This window comes from Pleuronectes platessa, chromosome 4 (genome assembly GCF_947347685.1).
Source record: "Pleuronectes platessa chromosome 4, fPlePla1.1, whole genome shotgun sequence".
NCBI lineage: Eukaryota > Metazoa > Chordata > Actinopteri > Pleuronectiformes > Pleuronectidae > Pleuronectes > Pleuronectes platessa.
The window spans coordinates 27,277,238-27,299,045 of NC_070629.1; the positions used below are offsets into that span (position 1 = coordinate 27,277,238).

General features: G+C 44.4%; 2 protein-coding genes across 2 annotated transcripts; one reads left to right on the forward strand and one right to left on the reverse strand.

Annotated features, from left to right (window-relative positions):
• Nucleotides 1-65: 65 nt before the first annotated feature.
• Nucleotides 66-21,021, reverse strand: fbxw8 (F-box and WD repeat domain containing 8). Its single transcript, XM_053421032.1, has 11 exons — nt 20,408-21,021; nt 20,057-20,161; nt 18,888-19,052; nt 18,342-18,430; nt 16,134-16,291; nt 15,792-15,988; nt 15,091-15,309; nt 5,141-5,268; nt 1,631-1,807; nt 1,205-1,321; nt 66-516 (listed from the first exon to the last, which is right to left on the reverse strand). Exons 1-11 carry the CDS (start codon nt 20,873-20,875, stop codon nt 351-353), a joined length of 1,989 nt encoding a protein of 662 aa, XP_053277007.1. The 5' UTR covers nt 20,876-21,021; the 3' UTR covers nt 66-350.
• LOC128438447 (WD repeat-containing protein 19-like) lies at nt 10,484-14,681 on the forward strand. Its single transcript, XM_053421025.1, has one exon. It carries the CDS (start codon nt 10,664-10,666, stop codon nt 14,666-14,668), a length of 4,005 nt encoding a protein of 1,334 aa, XP_053277000.1. The 5' UTR covers nt 10,484-10,663; the 3' UTR covers nt 14,669-14,681.
• Nucleotides 21,022-21,808: the final 787 nt, after the last annotated feature.

Below are 21,808 nucleotides of genomic sequence, written 5' to 3' on the forward strand. Positions count from 1 at the left end.
GCTTTTTTGTTATGAAGCTTTGACATGTTATTAAAACAAAATGAGTTAGAAATATAACTTTTTTTTTTTTATTTCATCGATTAAAACCCACTGAGCCAAACATCATTTAAAAAATATTGTCATTTTACACTAACGATGACTAAGGTTATGATCATGTGCAGCAATCAAGTAAAGAATTCCTATGTTACAGTTAAAAATCAGAACACATCACAAAGCTTGACTTGACCACGACGATAAAAGGAAAGTCCTAAAGTTAAAGGAAACAGTCTGCAGAAGGACAAAATGATCAAATCTGAAAGTGTCTGTTCTCTGTTCAGTCCCTCACTGGTCCCAGTTTGGGAAGGTGCATGTCAGTGTGACGGGTGGGAGCCGGCCAGTCGGTCGTACGGCATCGCCAGACCGATGTTGTAGTTGTAGCCGTCTGATTGGTTGTAGTCGGACCTGCAGATGGGCAGGATGTGGTCCTGGGACAGCGCGTCCTCCGAGAAGTCAAAGTGGCAGATGACGCCACGGTGTCTAAAGCATGAAGGGAAGAAAAAACATGAACACCTTCCTCCTTTTTGATTTAAAAGGCTGTGGAAGGGGGGGGGGGGGGCGAACAAGACAAGCTGCTAGGGCGTATATTATGCAAATGTGGTGCATTGTGATTTCATGTGACATCACGATGGTGCTGAAGTATTGAATTAGTTGTTGTTGGGGTTTCAGGAGCTTCAGTGTTTTCTGTGAGGGAGGGGAGGGGGGGAGCTTTTTAACTTTGCAGAACTTTTACACACACAACAAACCTATACAAACAAACTAGAGGAAAAGCTCACTAATTAAAACATTGTACAGCATTTGTTTAATATATAGAAGAAATTAAGTGCAAAGTTTTGCACATGTGAAATAAAAAAGATATATCATTAGTGAGCATCAGAGCAGCTAGTGGGTGGATTTCATCACCTCCTTAAACCCCCTGTTTCTGGTCTTTATACTAATTATAGCTACATATTAAATACATAAAATTTGAATGTTACCAGTTTTCTTTCTGTTTATGAGCCTGTCGTTCTGAGACTCTGACTATTTCTGACTCAAGGAGTTTTTATAATCTTGTGGGAGATGTGAGGTGGATGTAGAGAAGAGATCCAGGCTCAGAAGAGAAGAAGAAGAAGAAGAAGAAGAAGAAGAAGAAGAAGAAGAAGAAGAGTGTGGGAGTGAGGTCAGTGACCTGCGGTGAGCTGTGAGGTCATCGTCGGTGATGCAGGCCCCCCGCGGTGACTTGTCGTCTGGGATGTTGGCTGTTACCAGGGTGCTGGTGTTGAAGCGTACATGCCTGACGGGATGCCTGCAGGACACAAAACAACACAATCAGGACACACACAGCCATCACATCACTGCTTTTTACACACTCATAATAATAAACTGTTTCATGAGTTCACACTTTTGATTATAGGATCATGTGGTTGTGGTAATAAATAGTTTTCCAACTGTGACCTACATGAAAGCTGTGTTTCTTAACATGAATCACTTGTGCGATGCCATAAAATACACAAATCATTCACCTGAGATCTTAACTTAGACAATAAAAGACAATAAGAACGAAACAGCTCCAGAAGCAGATCTGTTAGATCAGCCGTCTTTTCTCTCCTGTCACCTGTTGTGCGTCTCCCACAGCTTCGCTCCCATCCTCAGCTCCCACACACAAACCAGTCCCTCGCCTCCACCACTCACGATCTTCCAGTCGTCCGCCTGCACCGAGGTCACGCCCAGGTGGTGGGCGTACAGGGACGCCACAGAGGAGTCACCGGCTCGCAGGTCAAAGACCCTCACCCTGAAAGACGGCACAGGACAACACGTGTTTCTTACTTTTGTGTTCTAGATGTCGTCATCGGCAGCTTTTTGATGATAACATGATCATTTAACACTAAGTGGTTTTCAGAGTGATTCACAGTGAGGACAACAGATGAATAAGAAGTGAAGGGAGGACAATAGTATCAGTCATCTCCAGTGAAGCGTGGTCATTTTGGGGTTTCGCTTCCTGCCAACAGAGGCGGAGAACTCATACCAAGACTGCACCGGAGAGGACAGTTTGTCAGAGAGTGCATTCATGTACAGACAAAAGGACCCTATTCCTACTTTGAGAAGAAAAACAGCACAAGAACTTTTCAACATCCAGCCCGAGAGCCCGAAGACAAATAAAGGCTGAAGCAGATGTGTGAGTGCAGACTTGAGTTCTGCTCTATTTGCCCTGGACTTCACCAAAGCAACACATAATTTCTCTGATATGACAAAAACACACACAATAAACAAATATGAACAAGATATAAAGAATGGCACCAAAGAAGATGTTTTTGTTAATTCATTTAGATTTAATGTAATTTTGTCTACAAGTATTTAAGTCAATATTCAGATTTAGATATTTGTTTCTCATCCTTTACCAGAAACACTTCATAACTTATGCTTTTAGATGCTTTAGATGCTATTCTATGATTACTTTGCTTATCAGTTATTGATAAATTAGTAATTGTGTTAGTATTTATTGTATAAAATGCAGTGAGAGCAGTTTTTTTTTTCTTGTTGGGCTCCATGAGCAACACGAGCCCAGGGGAGCTTGAGCTCCATCTGTTGTCATTGTGGCTTTATTGCAGCAGAGAGGATCCAGGACATGACTCCATCCAGGATCAACCCTCTTCCAAGACCTCATTAGCATAATCCAACTCACTCTGGGGACTCACACAGATTTAATTTCCCCCTTCAATTAAAACAAAAGAAGAAGAATCACAGTTAAATGGCTAAATGGGCACCGTGGCCTTGTGTGTGCAGTTTGTGTGTTTAGAGGCTTTACATGATGGAGACGCACATTTCAACAATGAGGACCGAACATTTCTGGCAGACCCAGTGGAACCATTAATCTAATGCTGGAGGCCACTGGGTCATCGGGGAGCTGTCGGTGTCCAGACTCCTCTTCATTACTCAGAAGATCTGCGTGAGAAGAGAAGAGTGGAAGACGCTCGTCTAACTCCTGAACCATTTCCTGCTGATGGACGACATGTTGATCATCATACACACTGAGGATAATGTGTGAGAATCGCTGTTTGTCTCTCTGTGTCGTAATGGACCATCAGTCTGTCCAGGACGAACCCGCCTCTCACACGATGTCAGCTGGGATTTGGTTCCAGCCCCCGACCCTCAAAGGATTGGAGGGATAAGATTGGATAAGGTGGATGTTTGATGCACAAGTGTGGTTTGCTGAATCCACTCTTCCACTCAAAAGGTTCATTTTCAAACTTATTACATGTTGAAATGCACAATGACCGCTTTGCGGAACTGTGTTTCTGGTTTTATGCTCTGCAGACACTGTTGCTACATCAACATGTATCCTGCATTCTACAATCTGGACAAGACCAAGTCAGGAATGAACCAAATTCACAGACAGATGAATAAAAATAACTTTCTGATACATCAACATCTTGAAGCTTACGTCTACATACACAATCTTGTAACTGCAGCTTTCAACCAGCAGGGGATGTCATCAGGTGGTGTCCAACCTTCGTCTGGCATTTTAAAGTTGTAGTGAGACATGTGAACAGCTCGTGTTGGCCGAATAAATCAGTCAAGATCCCAAAAAAAATATCTAAAATCTTTAATCTAAGACAGACGTGGACGAATTAAAAGTGCCTTGAGGGCGGTAAATGAAATATAAATCAGTCTAGACCAATGTGCTAGACGACCTTGCAATCCATAGTCAAGCCGGCAGCATCACATCGGAGACGAGTCAAAGATGTGAGGAAACTGGTCCCACAGCTGGACTCAAGAGGTGCAGTCCTGCATTATGATCAGTGAGCGACAGCCACAGGTATTATTCACTTATTCATTTCCCCCCCCTCTCTCCTATTTGAATCCAAACTTTTGCTCACATCTTTCCCGTCCGTGCAGATCTGGCAATGTTCCAGCCGTTATCAGGACCCGTTGTTCGCTCCCAGGAGCTCAACACCAAAAAAAACAACAGAGGGACAAAACTCATTTGGACAAAAAGAAGGACTGTATTAGGCCCTGGCCTGAAGCCACAGTGTCGGAAGGGCCAAGCTCGCCCACTGTCCCTCAGTAGCAGCGATTTCCATTTGTCCTCGGCTGTGCTCTGCATCAGCCGGGGCCAAAGTGGAAGAGCCAAGCTGGTGTGTGTGTGTGTGTGTGTGTGTGTGTGTGTGTGTGTGTGTGTCTCTGAACAAAGCTACACATCTCTCAGAAAGAAAGCAACAAAAAAAAACACACAAAAGCATAAAGCAGTTTGACAAAGACTGAACCGATGATCTGGCCAGAAAACAACCATTTGAATTCTTCATCCCGAGCCGCTCAATTATTTCTTCTTGAATCAAATCACAATGTCGAACATTTCCTTTTGGCGTCTCAGAGCAGCTTTAACCAACCATTGTTTTGTCTTCACATGGATGCTAAGTAGAAAGAGAAGGGGGGGGGGGGGGGAACAGAAACTAAACAAAATAATGTGTCTGTCTGTCTTTCGCTGTACGCCAACTACTTAACAGCCAGATGGATTCGGTGTTGAATAGACACAGCGGGGGGGGGGGGGGGGGCTTCGGACGAGGATGTGCCAGTGATTTTTTCCTCTCCTGCCAGCTCATGCACTGCCGCTCCCGCTAACAAGGGCAGAATAGATGAGAATGGGTCCTTTGTGCGTCTGCTCCTCATCTGGAGAGGCAGGTTAGCGATGTGGCAAGTGCGTGCACACGCATTGGACACGCGTGTGTTGTCGGATTTCATCGAGATGCCCAGATTTCCTTCTTCTAAAGCATTCCAGGTAACAAAGGCAACATTTCCATTCAAGAGCAAAACGCGGCACATCTGAGTATTTCAATGCTTCTTCTCTTTCTGAGTTATTCAAAGCTTTGTTTGCCAAGACAACACAGACGCAGACGTGTGAATGATGCACCGAAGCCTTTTCTTCTCACACATTTTCCAAACACCTGTTTTATCCGCTGCAAGTAGCCACAGCTTCCCGCTTCAGGTGTCACTGTGAGAAAACTATTACCCGCTTCAGTTCCTGGCTCAGACTCAGCCATTCGTGATGTGTATTACCGTTATGTGGAGATTCAGCCCATGTGCACGACCGTAGTGTTTTGTCCATCTGTGTCTGAGAGCGTCTCACCTCCTGTCCTTGTTTCCACACACCAGCAGGTGAGGAGCGGAGTCCCTCAGGTTGATGCAGGTGAAGTCTCCCTCTGAGCTGCCGACGCACCCGGCGGATTTGCCCGTCTCCAGGCTGTAGATGTGGATCTGAGACCAGAGAACACACGTGGGAAGAGAATTAAACTTTTTCTTGGCCCGTGTCCCATCCTGCCAGCAAGTTATGTGTAAAAAAGTTCTGTAGGTTTTCAGAGAAATCCTGCTGACGAACAAACAAACCAAATTAACTAAATTAAGGTTTCTGCTGATGTTGACTCACAACTGCAGAGGAGCTAAATATAAACAAACTAGAACAACACTCAGGAGAGCTCACACCTACGCTAAGGATGGTTTAGTATTATTTTACATAATCCTGGTTGAATTACAAACCAACAAACAGGAACAACCTAATTGACGAAGGCCATAATCACTTTATAACTCTATATACTTTCTCGGTCCTAAATTTAAAGATCATGAAAAAAAGGGCTAGGGTTCAAATTGAAACTAAAAGAATCAAGTTTGAGATTATGGTACAAAACAAATGCTCGCTGCTGTATTTTATTTTAAGTTAATATCCCTGAAATGCTTTTTTCCATTTTAATTATAACTGCTCACTTTAGCATCAGGTCCATCATCTGCTAAATGCTGGATCACATCAGAAGCAACCGGCCGCAGCAGTGATTTAGAACATCATCTTGGATAAAATCAGACACTCACACAAACTCCAGTTCACTGCCGGTTTATCAAAAACCTTTCTTTTGTCTTTTAGTTTCCTCCTGAACTAACTTCCAATTTCCTACCTGCTAATTCGTTGTAGCTGCACAATACGACACTACACACTGAGATAGAAGTGATGATACTGGATACAAGCCAATAATAAATCATTAACACTCTCATTATAACTACCTGCAGTGATGCCTTGCCGGTTAATGAAATGCACAGCAACACTTAAACGTTAAAGCTTCAGTGAGGAGGGGGTTCAACAGGAGGGCAAACTCCAGCTCCAGTCAGAGGTGAACATCAGCGCCTGTGGCTCCACAGAAAACTTTCTTCTCCGCAAGTTACAATGATGTCATCTGGAGCCGGCCTAATTGGTCGATTAGTGGCTGGAGTTTTCTCATCCAAACGAGACAGAGCAAACAGGATGGCCGCCAGGCAAACAACAAATCGTCTTTGAATAATTAAAACCATAAAGAAATTGAAGGGAGGGAGGGAGGGAGGGAGGGAGAAGGTGGGAGACAGAAAGTGAGAGAGTGAGAGATAAAGACATGTGAAGGAAGAGGAAAGACGAGGCATGATGTCAGCCTCGAGGAGCTGCCAGCAGTTTCTATGTGTCCCTTATTTGGGCCAAGCGGAGCTTTAATTGTGTACCGCCCTGGGGCAAAGCCCAAATCACACCGGACTTTGAAATGACAGCTTGATAGGATTTGGACAACGGAGGGGAAGTGGACTGGGGGGGGGGGGACGGCACTTCAGGCTGCCGCTGTCAATGAATCATTATTTCTTATTAAATATCTGCCCACTTTGCCGACTAAAACGAATTAACGTCACTGAGCGAATCAAAAGATTTGTTTTGTTGTAATATTGGCTGCAGCAGAATATTTTTGGATGAAGACTCATCAGGAGCGTCAGCATAGAGGAGTCGTTATGTTAATGCATTCGCTGGAGGCCCAGTGAGGCGCTCAGACAAAGGGAACTCTAATGGTGGCTTGTGCCGGGATGTTAATGGAATTACTCTCTTTGCTGTTTAAAGATGAAATGTTTGGCAATTACTGCAGCGCTCGGAAAGGAAAGTCTTTCATGCTGCCGATGTTTGAGCACATTTGGCCAAAGAGTAGAATTTGACTTGGCTTTTTAAATCACGGTTTCTGCAGGTTAAAGTTAAATTTACGACTTTAAGATCATAATGAGTTAAATTTAAGACACATGTCAAATACAACAGATATGAAGGGATATCAGACATATCTTCTAACATCGTTACAAACTAACTAAATTACCTAGTACATCATGTTTGAACACATGTAAGACTTTTTTAACCCTTTAATTCGTCTTAAATGTCCTGTCGTAGACCAAGAATGGAAAAACAAAGTTAGCCATTGAGGGCCAACCAACAGAGGAGCTCACCAGTGAATCTAACGAAGGGTTGGGGTAAAACCTGCAGACTGTTTACTCTCCATGGAACAAACACCCACATCTGAGCAAACACGGAGTCAGAGCAACATTTGGTTCAGAGACCATGTGGACAAACAGAGATTACCACGTTGGATGTTACTGTTGTTTGTATAGAATCAAAATACAGTCTATTGACCGCGCTTATATCCCGACATCCACCTGTAGACTCTGAGTTCATCATAGTATCCTCACACACCATCTCTGCTGTGCTACTGAGCTGACATCAGTCCAGCTGCAGTATAGCACATGGTCATATACTGTACATCCAACCGTTCATCCATCATCCAGCCCTCTGTGGCAGATCCACTACAGTGCATTGGACAGTTTGACAATGGAGACGCCAGCTCGTGCTGAATGGCCCAGACACGAGCTGGGTGGATGCCTGGGCGCCGCCGGTCCACTGGCAAAGAACGAGGCGAGTAGTAATGAGGATCTGGACACTGGCTTCAACCGCACACACACAGACACACACACACAAACACACACACTCTCTCTCTCTCTGCCTTTACAAAACAAAGCTGCAGCAGAATCAGCGAGAACCAACGAGTCTGAGTCAAGTTATAACTTGACAATGTGGTCGAGTTCATCCGAGTCAAAATGCTGGAAAGGAAAAATAAATCACTTCATCGGGGAAGAGAAGGTGTGAGATGATGATGTCACCTTTGTTCATTCTGACAGATTTTAATGGAGCATATGTTTTCTTACTAAAGGCTGCGTCTGGCATCGCCGTTCATTCCTCGTGTTTGGAGACAGAAATCTTTGAAGTGTGACAACAGTGACAGACAGGTTCATTAAATCTGTAAAATATATTAATTAGTAAGAGACACATGCTTATCTCATATCATTGATATGAGAGTTTGGGCTCATGTCACCATGGAAACAATAAAGTTTTAAAGACTCAAAACTGAATCAAGCAACTGCTGCCACAGGTAGGAAAAAATACAAAAAACAATATTGGGATTAAACTTCAATCCTTTGTGAGGTTTATACTATTTAATATGTTAATTATCTTAAATCCATTCATCACTTTTTCATCTATAAAATGTCAGAATTTCCAGTTTCTATTGTCAAAGGTGACATCATCAGCATTTATCAATAATCAATATGTGGTTTAATATCAGTTGATATTAAAGAGACATTTTGAGACATTTTACCTGATTCTCAAATTATTCATATTATACCAAATATTAAATCAAAAAATAGTTTGAGTAATAAATCGACATCTGCATACCAAGCCCAGTATAACATTATTGTCTGTATAATTAAACTTGACTAACTGAATATTTCTCAAGGGGTAAAGTGGTTTTATTTATGTATTTATTGATTTAGCTTCATCTTGTTTCGGCCTCGTTACACCAGTGATTACACTGATATCTTTGTTTAGTGGAACCATGATATCTCTCTCAGTGCTGCTCTCCCCTCTGGCCACCGTGTGGAGCTTTGGATCTGCGTTTGCTGCAGCAGAAAATATTTTTCAATACGAGTGATGTCAGCGCAGCAGCTTTGCCAAAGACCTGTCAATCAAAAACACAGATTGCTGCTCACACAATAAGGACACATGGGTGCAAAGCTCTCCAGTCGCTGCACAAACTGTAAACTGAGGAAAACATAGTGTAAGAGGAAATATATCCTTGGATACGTTTTGACGCAGCTGATTTCAGCATTTTAACAATAACAACAAATAACCTGATGAAGAGTAATACGTTCTAAATATTTGCTTCACGATCCCAACAGAACCGGGGCCAACTGTCTCAGGGCTCCTGGTTCTTTCTAAGTAAAGCCTCGAGAGTCAATTAGCTGCACAGGGTCCTTGGAAACACAACAGTATTAGAAACAAACAGATGCAGCTCAGGGAACAAGACTTTATTAAAGGTCACTTCAGGGTTGTAGTAATTAGGTGAACCTGTTGCTATTTAAAGTGGCTTCGTCTGCTATAAACACCCCCCCCCCCCCGCAGGTATATAACAGTAATTTCTAATGGGAGCCCAGGGGGTTTAAGGGGGCCAAAATTCCAATCAGATCAAACTTTAAATTAAACTAAATGTTCTCTTTGTGTTTAGTTTGCTCCAAAGACGCATTGACACAGCTCCATCACTTCAATTTACACACAAACACTAGATGATTTTTTCATAATATCAGAGTGCTGTTCACAATTTAGCAGATAATCATCGTCACAAGTTTTGAACCAGAGGCAGCTTTTAGTTCAATTAAAACTCAAATGACGCTGCAAGTCTCTTTTTTTCAAAAGAAACACACGTCTGTTTTCAGCCTCCTGTGAAACTCAGTACATCTGTGTTCCTGTCTAATTCTTTAGGGGTCAGCTGACATGGGGGGGGTACAGCCTGTCCATCACAGCGCCAACATTCAGGGACACACTCACACCTACATGGTATGTATTGTGTGTATTGTTTTTTTATCAGGTGGGCCTTGAGCCTGTAATACAGTTTATTTAAGTTTATATATACTTTATCAGTGTATTATAGATACATTTGACTAGTATCTTACTAGTATTTATTCTTTCTTGTTTAACTTTTTAATTCCCATTTACTTTGTAATATTTTATAATGTATTAGTAATGTATTAGTGCATTGGCCTTTGAACAGACTAATACTTTTATAACATTTTGTCAATGGCTTGTTAAGCACTTAACTGCAATCGATTGTCTGAAAGGTGCTAAATGAATAAAGTTTGATTGATTAAAAAACTGGGGTCAAGGAGTAGCATAGAAATAGAAAACGAACTACCTACAAACTTGTGATGGCAGTAATGGTTGTAATCTTTCTGCAAGTCTGTTGGTGTCTAAAGAAATGTGTATGAAATAATAATGAAAATGAACGGATCTGTAGTGAAGCTATATTTTTATCTCAATTTAAACAGACGGGCTGTATTCTCCTTCACATCACCCGCCCGTATCCACACTGTTTTAACACCTGCATGAAACTGTGATATCTCATGATGCCAAGGTAGATCTATTGAAGATGTTTTTCTGAATCATACACATTCACTGGCATCCTCTCAGCTCCCAGTGGCTTGTGTAACAGGACTCAGTCGGCGGGGCGGGGCGGGGGGGGGGGGGGGGAGAAGAGGAGTGTTTGTAATATACTCTATAGTAATATTTATATGCTATGATGTGCTTATGATGGTGACACCCCTTAAAGGTCGATTTGTTAGGTAAATGCACCTTTATGATGTAAAGGTCGATGTTAGGTAGATGCACCTTTATGTTGGTTCATCAAAGGAAAGGGATATAGTGAGTCAGGTATCGCTCACTTGACTCACTATACCAGTTTATCAACACCTGTTTATCAGCATAAGTAGAATCCGGATCTCAGAAATGAAGAAGGTTTTTACTCTTGCTGACAAAGCCTGGGCGGGTTCTAACCTACTCTATAAATGGCAGAAAACTGTTGGTAACTTCATTGCTGTTGCCGGACAAGACAACTCAGTGAAAATATTTGATCGAAATGGACAGAAGTGGACTGAACTCAACCTGCCAGGGCGCTGTGTGGGTATGGACTGGGATAAGGATGGAGACATTTTGGCTGTGATAGCTGCAAGATCCAGGTCCATCTTCCTCTGGGATGCGAGGGTCAATAAGTCTTCCAAGATAAAGAGCGGCATGAAAGATCAGATGTCTCTCATCTTGTGGTCAAAGACAAGCCCAATGTTTGCTGTCGGGACGGTCAAAGGAAACCTGTTGATCTACAATCAGCAAACTTCAGGAAAGATCCCTGTTCTGGGTAAACACACAAAAAAGATCACCTGTGGGTGCTGGAGTGCTCAGAATCTCCTGGCTCTTGGAAGTGAAGACAACACGCTGAGCATCAGCAATCATAAGGGGGACACCATCACACGGACCACACTTTGCGGTGAGCCTAATGAAATCAACTTCTCTGTGATGAAGACAGATGAAAGGTCTTCTCCAGCAGAGAGCACTGTGAGTGTGTCTGTGGGAAAGAAGATATTGATGCTTTTCAACGTCAATGATCCTGAGAACGGGGTAGAACTGACCTTCCAGCGCCGCTATGGAAACATCGTGTCGTATCACTGGTACGGTGATGGGAACATACTCGTTGGATTCTCCAATGGATACACGGTGAATATTTCCACTCACCTCAGGGAGATTGGGAAGGAGCTCTACCCGGCTCACAACCATAGAGATAGTCTGAACAGTGTGGCTATCTCATCATTATTTAACAAGGCTGCCTCCTGTGGGGACAACAAGATAATGATCCACGACCTGTCTGAGATCAAAGATAACACTCATGTTGTTAGATTTGATGATGAAACTAAAGGTCTGGACCATCTGAGCTGGACAGATGACGGACAGCTGTTGGCTATTTCAACACAGAAAGGGACACTCCATGGTTTCCTTACCATGCTGCCTATTCTGGGTGACAGCTTTGGTACACGGCTGGCGTACCTCACCTCCCCGCTGGAGGTCACCGTCTCCAACCAGGTGGAAGGGGAGACCCCTGTGGCCATAGAAGTGGACATCGAGCCCACTTTCATTGCAGTTGGACCGTACCATGTGGCGGTGGGGATGAACAAGAGAGCCTGGTTCTACGCACTTGTAGAAAATGGTTTTAAGAAGCTTAAGGACTTTAAGTGTTTGGGGACGATAGCCAGCATGTGCCTGAACTCCAACTACGCAGCAGCGCTCTTTGAGGGAAAGGTGCAGCTGCACCTTATCGAAGGCCATGAGGTGAAGAAACAGATGAAGTTGTTTCCTGATGATGACAGGAATGGTCAGATCCTTTGCCACGCCCTCACTGCTGACTACCTATACTACGGCACTGATTCAGGTAATGTAGTGTGTGTCCTGGTGGAGGACTTGAGGACTGTAAGCAGCTACAGCCATTCAGTCGGCGTGAGGAAAGTGTTCCCTGATCCAGCTGGCACTCGGCTGGTCATCATCGATGAAAAGAACAACGGCTTCCTGCTCTCCCCTAAAAATACCAAGGACCCCTGCATCGAGCTACCCAACTTCTCTCCCACCATCACAGGAGTGCTGTGGGACAACTGGCATGCTGACAGAGGAGAGTTTGTAGCTTATGACAAAGACAAGGTCTACACCTACGCCCTGCATGAAACCACCATATACGGTCCCAGAGTGGTTCTGGTGGGAAGCACCACGCTCCTGTTTTCCCAGAAGCCTTTGCTATTGTACAACGGGGCTCTGACTTGTCAGACAGCAAGTGGGAAGACCAGTGAAGTGGCTCTGAGCACACACTCATTCCTCAGGCACTCACCCAACACATCCACAGATTTGCCGCCTGAGTTCAGCAAGCAGCTCACACAAGCTCTCATGCTGAAGAGGTTCCACGAAGCCTGGGATCTGTGCAAGTCCGCAGGCAGTGATGCAGACTGGGCAGAGTTAGGCAAAACGTGCCTGCTTCACATGGACGTCGATCTGGCCATCCAGGTCTACCACAATAGTGGGAACATGGACATGGTCCTGTCCCTGCAGGCTATCCAGGGTACAGTGGACATGAATCTGCTGGCAGGACATTTGGCCAAGGTTCTAGAAGACTACAATCAAGCTCAGAACCTCTACCTGTCCTCAAACTGCCCAGTCGCTGCCCTGGAGATGAGGAGAGACCTGCTGCACTGGGAGAGCGCTCTTATGTTAGCGGAGAGGCTAGCAAAAGATCAGATCCCTTTTGTATCAAAAGAATATGCTGCCCATTTTGAGTTAATTGGAGACTATGTGAACGCACTGGCTCACTATAAAAGAGGCATGACCCGCAATAAAAAATTCCAGGAGCATGACGAGGCGTGTCAAGCAGGTATAGCCAGGATGTCCATCAGAATGGGTGACATCAAGAAAGGAGCCGCACAGGCTATTCGGCACCCGAGCAGTGTGCTCAAGAAAGTATGTGGAGCCATACTGGAGAGCATGAACAAATTCGCTGAAGCTGCTCAGCTCTATGAGAAAGGCCAATATTATGATAAGGCTGCGTCGCTCTACATTCGTTGCGAGAACTGGTCGAAGGTGGGAGACCTGCTGCCACAGGTTTCCTCTCCCAAGATCCACTTGCAATATGCCAAGGCCAAAGAGGCGGATGGAAAGTACGAGGACGCAGCCCGGGCCTATGAGAGCGCGAAGGACTGGGACAACGTGATCCGAGTTCTGCTGGTCCACCTGAACAACCCTGAGGACGCTGTGCGCATCGTCATGGAGACCCCGAGCATTGACCGAGTAAAAATGGTCACCGGGTTCTTCCTACGGTTGAACGACGAAAGCTCAGCCATCCACTTCCTGGTTCTGTGCAAGTACAACGATGACGCCTTCCAGCTGGCAGCGCAGCGCGGAAAGATGGAGGTCTACGCCGACATCATCGGCTCTGAGGGAACACAGGAGGATTACCAGAACATCGCTTTCTACTTTGAAGGAGGATGGAAACATCTGCAGGCTGGAAAGTTCTTCCAGAAGTGTGGACTGTACAGCAGAGCCCTGACAAACTTCCTGAAGTGTTCCAACACTGACGACAACCTGGCAGTGGAGATGGCCATTGAGACGGTGCGTCAGGCCAAAGACAGCTCTATGACCAATCAGCTGATAGATTACCTGATGGGGGAGAGTGACGGCATGCCCAAGGATGCCAAGTACCTCTTCCGTCTGTACATGGTGTTGCAGCGGCACAAGGAGGCTGCTCGAACCGCCATCATCATCGCTAGAGAGGAGCAGTGTGCAGGGCACTACTGTAACGCCCATGAAGTGCTGTTCAGCATGTACATGGAGCTGAGGGCCCAGAAGGCTAAGATCCCTACGGACATGACCACCAATCTAATGATCTATCACTCCTACAAACTTGCGAAGCTGCATAGGGACAGAGGAGAACACCTTAAAGCGGGCCACATGCTCATCCGACTCTCCAACTACATCAACCGGTTTCCTAAACATGTTGTTCCCATTCTGACGGGAGCAGTCATAGAGTGTCACCGCTCCGGGTTGAGAGACTCGGCCTATAGGCTTGCAGCCGTGGTGATGAGACCAGAGTACCGAGACGAGATCGACAAGAAGTACCGGAGGACGATTGAGTGGTTTGCTCGACGTCCCGGTAAAGATCTGGAGGAGGAAAATACTCCATGTCCGTTCTGTGGCTGCAAGCTCCCACAGAACGAGCTGCAGTGTTATTCCTGCAAGAACAACGTGCCCTATTGCATCGCCACGGGTCGCCACATGCTGAAGGAAGACTGGTCAGAGTGTCCTCACTGTGAATTCCCTGCTCTCTACTCGGAGTTCACTCTGTTGTTGAAGACGGAGGGTGTGTGTCCCATGTGCTCAGAGACTGTGAGGGTCAAACAGCTGAAGAAGATCTCGGATTGTTACTAATACCTGCACACTGGTCAACTGGATCTATGATTTTAAAATGTATTATTAAAATCTATATTACAAGTTTCCATTTGGTTAATAAAATAATTACAAGTGTTGAATGTATTGAATTTGTGTTATTGCTACCAGCAACGACAATCTGAGTATGTGCTTTTAGGCAAATTGTTATCAAACAAACTGTATATTTCAAATTCACCAATCAATTTCAGTATTTACTGACTATTACGTTGTTGCTTGGGTTGTACAGATTATAGAATCATGAAGAATTTGAAGGTAACATCAATATAAGCAAAAAGACCATTGTAGGCACTGACAGACTATTTCTGTTGCAAAGTTTAAAATAGTTAAAATGTTGAAGCACATTGTGCAAGAACAAGCAATCAATAAATCAATATCTCCCTACTTCCACATATTGAACTAACCTTGTTGCCTCCGTCGTGCATTGTCCAGCCTGAGCGCTTCACACCGAGAGCAACATGGGAGTCGGAGGCATCCAGGCACGTGACAGGATGTCCATAGACCGAGTGGAGCGTCCGTGGCTTTTCGTCTCGTGGGTCGAGCAGGTGCACAGAGTCTCCTGCTGCCAGAGCAGCCAGCGGGCTCTGGTGTACCCGGCCTGGCACCATGACCAGGCTGTCTACCTGCCACACACACAAGGGACAAACGGTTTACATCTATCATGCTACAGTAACACATATTGAGCTCTCATACGACAATTTCACACATATGTGGCATGACAAGAAGTCAAATCAGATATTTGCTAAATTTTATACAATTAATAGTAACTGCCACTGTTTTCACAATTTCCACAATCCCGAGGGGAATAGTAAATATTGAATTTACTATTAAATAAATATGTTTTTTTATTTTTATCCAGACAAGCAGAAAATCTTTATGTTTAACTAAAAATAACAAGTCAGCTCTGGTAAAATAAATATTTAATAATTTTAACATTCCAACAACATCCCTCCAGCAATGCTTCCTTTATTATTTCTCACATAAACCGAGACATTTCCAGATGAAAGTCACAAAAAGAAATCGTGTGAATCACAACCTATTAATTAAAACAATAACACAGTAAGGATTTATTCAGCCGCATGAGGAATTCATCTGTGTGACTCACAGTGTTCGGGAGCCGGGTCCGGCAGATTGTCCTCCAGTAGCCGCGATCGTCTGCGCAGTCGAGCCGAACATCAGGCCCGGCCGCGGAGCCCAGCACGGGGCTGTCGGGGCTCAGGGCCAGAGCCTGGATCCTCCCTGGGCTCTGGTAGTGGTGGATGGGCTCCCCGCCTGTCTCCGTGCTCCACAGGTCCACACAGCCTGAGCAGAGGACAGGGAAATACATTTTAGACCTTTTCTATTCAAAGTTAATGCCGTTGTGTTTTCTGATTTGTTGTGATTTGCACTTCGGGGCAACACACACACGCACACGCACACACACACACACACACACACACACACACACCATCTTCATAAGCTGCAGCAGCCACTGTGCTGTTGACTTGGACGTGGAGAACATGAGGTCTGGGCTCCGTGTTCGCTGACAGGCTGTTGGGCTTCAGGTACGAGGCGGTAGAGTCCCAGTGCAGCGTGTCCCACAGCCGCACGTCACCTGACGTGTACCTGAGAAACACACAAGAAACACTGAGTCACACTCAACACATCCTCTCACCCCTGAATCATTTCCCGTCTCACATCTACCGCTTCTACTCACTTAGACTTCTTTTTTTGGAAATGTTTGCATTTGAGAAGGTTTAACCATTAGATTCTGTATAATCGATTTTTTTGAACTGGTGTCACTTAATTTTCTCTTAAATACGTTCAGCACAAGGTTACACAACTTGTTAACTCACATACTGACAGTATTTGTCAAACTTTACACACAACAATTAAAATCTGAAAGTTTAACTCCAAGGCCAAGATTTTTTATCTCAAAAAAGCATTTTCTTTCTCCAGCAATAAATAATCAGATTAGTAATGATGAGAGTACTTGAATACCTGATAGATAACTCTTGTAACAACTGAGCCTTTCAAAAGCCTTTCATCGCTTCCTCTACTTCCTGTAACATGAACTTAAAGTTTCTATTTCTTTGAGCAGAACAGTCAAAGTTCAGTGAGTGTTCCACAGAACGAGACCTTTCTGAGCCTGAAGGCAAAGCAACAGATTTCTGTCAAAGTCCAACCACTGATCCAAAGTGTGAAGAGCAGAGGTCAACAGAGGTCGACGAGCTCCTCACCTACACAGACAGAACTTACTGTGCTATCGTTTTATTGGTTATACAATACAGCACTAGGTCAGGTTTGATCCGGCTTCAGTTCTTCAACACTCTACACTGTGACCTTCTGCTGTTGGCGATCAAAATGGCGTCTTTATCTCGCTTCCACAAGTAACAACACAGTCACCCCATGGCCCCCCCGTCGGGTTCCTGTTCCATTCTGTTCTCGACCGCCCCCCCTCCCTCACCTCCTTCGCTCTCAACCAGAGTCAATGAGCTCTCGCTGTGGGAGACGACCAACTGCCAGCGTTACCACCTCCACAGATACCATCATGCCTGAGCAAGTATCCGCCTCGCAGCCAGAGTGTGTGACACAGTGACAGTGTGTGACAGAGGGTGTACATGTGTGTGCCTGTGTGTGTGTGTGTGTATGTGCGTGTGATTGGCATCTCAGAATGCGGCAGGAAGTAAACAATAGGAATACACACTTTCACTTAATTAGTGCATCACCTCAATGCCAATTATCAACAGGATGATGATGCTGATCCAAGAAATGTGTCAAAACTTTCACGTGCAGAAAAAAAACGTGCACGAATAAAAGCAAACTTTGTTCAACTTCTTATAATTAATTACTTAGTTAATGAACGATTGCCTCCTGTTGCCTCTTAAATGCCAAATCTCATTCTACCGATTATATAACAAGATTTTCTGAACACAATTGAATCATTCTTGATTACCTGCTATTGATTATTTTCTAGTTAAACAGATTCCACTACCTTCACTGAGATAAATGATCTTTAAAGTAAAAAAATAATGGGAAAAGAATTGATGTTGTGAATTTGTTAATAGCTACGACATAAAGAAAGGAACTTAAAAGCACATTTAGCAAAGTGGGTTTTCTTATTTTGTGCGTAGACTGTATTCTGTACAGTTTGTTCTACATCTGCCAACGTGAACAAGATACAAACAATCTCCAATGAGACACAGCAAAGACTGATGGGAATCTAATCACATGACTCCCTGGAGACCAGGCCCGTCTCCTGGTGAGCCGTCTGCTGGGCTCCTGAGGGCCACACACAATCTATCACTGTCTCAGGTCGCAGGTTCGGTTTAGTTTGGCTGCTGTTCATATAGTCTTCCCTCAAATTACTGCAACCATTAGTAGAAGTGAAACAAATCTACAAACCGTGACTTCATGCATAAACAGCTGAAACCGGAATCACAAATTGAAATAAATCTGATCAGCATTGACTCAAACTGATTATTTTTTCATAGATAAAATAATCTTATCAGTTTAAATGTGACATCCTCTTATGGAACAGTCATTAGAATTAGGATTTATAGACTGGTTATTTACATACTTACATTCATTTATACGACTATATAATGAGTGACTAACGAGGCAGATGATGTCAGAAGTGACCTGTGCGTTTTTTTTTAATTACATTAAAACTCACCCGGCGAAGACGAAGCTGTCACACGAGCTGACGTCACACAGCACCTTGCCCAGCTCGAACTGCAACTGGCTGATGGATCCCACTCGATTCTACACAAGAAATATATGATAATATTGAAAATGTGAACACATCACTGTTTTATTCAATTCAATTCAAGATTTTATTGTCAAATGCACAACAATAACATTAAGCAGTCGCTGGCAGTGAAATGCTTGAGTCTCAGGTTATTATAGGTTGTAAGTAATTACAACCTATAATAACCTGTGTGCAGAAGAAGTTGATATAAAAATAAACTTTCTTGGTAGTTTTTGTAGCAATTTCTCCATCTTAACCTGCCATTGTGTTAAAATCCCTATTTGTCTGCTTCTTATTGTACAATACAATAAACAGCCACAGATCACAGTCAAACAGCATGGAGCACATGTTACTGTAAACGTGTGATGTGAGGTAAACTCTGCATTAATTGTCCCGGACGAACATCTGTCTAAGTGTTGTATTTGGGTAATGAAGTGGCAGATTCACTGGAGTAGAAGACCTCGAGCTCACCTTCCAGTTGGAGCGCACGGTTTTGGCCGAGTTCCTGCAGTCTCGCAGTGTGCTCTTCCAGCAGGGGGAGTCGGACACGCTGGCGTCCTGATGGTAGCCCTCCCCCGTGCACATCTTGAACCACAGAACGCCGTCCTCGGCAAGGACTCTCCATGCCCTGCTCACCTGGGAGGAGGTTTGGGCAGAGGGACAGGGGATTGAGTCAGCATACATTACATGCTTGCGTCACATGATTTGTTCGTGCTTAATGAGACAGGCCAGCTGCCAAATGGATTCTGTGCAACTCGCGCTGGGGATCGGCTGCACCAAATTTAATTTACTAATCAATCCCAAATTAAGTCACATACGGTTTTTAAGACGCCCTAAGCAATCCTGCATAATTGGGAAAGTGCAAGTTTACAGAAATTTAAAGACTTCACTAGAACCCTGAGAGAAGACATCAGAAGGTTGCACAAATTGTAATGTGTTTACAGACGTTTAAAGATTTAGTATAAAGCATTTGCTTTATAAATGCCTGTCTGCAGATTGTTGCACTTTCATCAGAATGTTATCAAGCAAAAAATAGGGTGCTTGACAACCTTATGGAGTTTTTCATTTAGTGTGAGACTCGCGCCCTTCTGTTGCAGACAATTCTTTCAATCATTTTATATTTTATAAATAGTTTAGGCCCTCTTCACAAATCCAGTCTCGGCTCACTGGTCCTTCTCTGTCCCGCTCTGTGGAACGATCTCCTTGAGGACAAACCCCTTATCCTGTTTTCAGATCTCTCTTAAAGACACATTTTTATAGATATGCTTTTTCAGCTCTTGTGGTTAAAAAATGTGTACAGTTGTCCATTTATTATTTTTACAGCTCGGTCTGAAACAAGAAATTCTGCTTTCTTATTAGTATCATATTAGAGAAAAAAATAAAAAGGCATGAAAAATCCAGATCCAGACCCTCAAAGTGGTTTGAAAAATGTTATTTAAATGGGTTGAAGCATTAAAATACACCAACGTGTATTGGCTTCTGCCTTCATCCGGGTATAGACAAAAAGAAACAAAGCCGATAATAGATTTATTATTCGCTTCCATGAGCACCAGTGGTTTGAGGAAACCAGTAGCGCTCCTGCCACCTCTCTCGTTAATATTATTATTATTCTTGTTATTCATGTTATTATAGCAGCTTACCTGTGCACATCGGCCCAGCTCAGTACAGTTCAGATACTGGAAGATCTTTGAAGCTAGCTCATACGGCAACTCAACATCAAAGAAGGGAATGTCATCCACTTCATTCTGCAAAGGAAAAGAAATCCAACGTACTCAGCGGATTCTGGTCAACCATCATCATCATCATCATCATCTTCACCACCTTATCATCATCATCATCATCATCATCATCCTCACTATCATCTTAATCTTCATCATCAAAATTTTACTGATCACCATCATCCCCATCACCCTCACTATCATTTCATCCTCACTATCATCTTCATCCTCATCATTATCATCCATAACTCATCCTCCTCATCTTCATCGTACCAGGTCCTGAATGAGTTGATCCACCAGCTCTTTCTTCACCTTCCTCTGAGGCTGCTGCTGTTGTTTCGGGGCCGAGCTGCAGAACCCGGTCCTGCTGTGAAACTGTCTTTTCCTCCGTGTCCTCTCCTCCTCGATCCTGTTCAGCAGAGGACCGGTCCTCCCGTCCAGCAAACCCCGAGCGATGGACACATACTCCGGCTGCTGCTCTGACCCGGCCGCCGCTTCTCCTCCTCCCCCTCCTCCTCCTCCAGCCGTGCACCCTTCATCCTCCTCAGCACAGCCGTCTCTCTCCGGACTACAGGCCTTGTTGAGGTTTTTTAAATCTTCAAAATACCTGTTTTTCGAGTCCCTGTGTCCTGACTGACCTGGGACAACATCAACAGGTCCCTGCTCCCCTGTTTTACTCGTTAGCTCTTGTTTCCAACTCTCCCTGAACACAGCAAGTTCGTCCCCCGCCATGTCCTTCATTCCTCATCAACAACACATATCGTCAGTTTGATATAAATCGTTAAAACGTGATTTATGAGCCACAAATGAAAGGTTAAAGAAAAATTAAGCTCGGACCTCTCACCAAAACAACAGGTGTCCGTCTCTATAAACAGTCCGTGGAGCAACAGAGTGCTGCCGATTTAAAGTTCCGCTCCTTTTTTTATTCCGCAGTTTTATTATAGGCTGGACACACACACCGTGTTTTCTGGTGATTTCTATGAATATAAATGAAGATATTTATTTTTTTCATGCATGTGTGTGTATGGGTTAGTCTTTTTGGAAAATAATAAATAAATAAATGAGACAAAGAGAAGACACAATGTCCCCGCTCATAACAAAAGACCCAGATCAGAGCAGATCCTACTGTTAACCATCGCGTGTCTCTTTTGGGAAAAGATGATGTAAACCCCACATCACGTGACTCTGTAATGAATAATACAGGAGGGAGAGGGGCAGAGAGAGAGGGAGAGAAAGGGAGAGAAAGGGGGAATAGAAAACCCAGTTGAGGTTTTGATGAGAGAGGAGAAGGAGGCTCGATCAGACTGATATTCAGAGAGACAGATAGAGGAGACAGGATGTGCTGGCTGCCCATAGACCAGCCTCTGCTGCTGCCCGGGGACTGCACCTGCAGCGGCCGCGCACCGACGCCCTGCTCGCTGGCGCAGCTGCTGGCGTCGCGCCTGCGGAGGATCGGGGACCAGCTGGAGAAGGGCAGGGCGGCCGGCGGCTGCGGGGACAGAGCCGGGGACAGACCAGGGGACAGCACCGGGCACGGCCACCTGAGGAGCTTCCTGCGCACGGCCCTGCACCTGACCGTGCTCGTGCTGCTGGTCGCGAGGAGACACCTGTAGAGCGCGAGGCGGCGACAGCAGCAACAGGTGAGTTCAGGCTGTCAGGTCATGACTCATTATA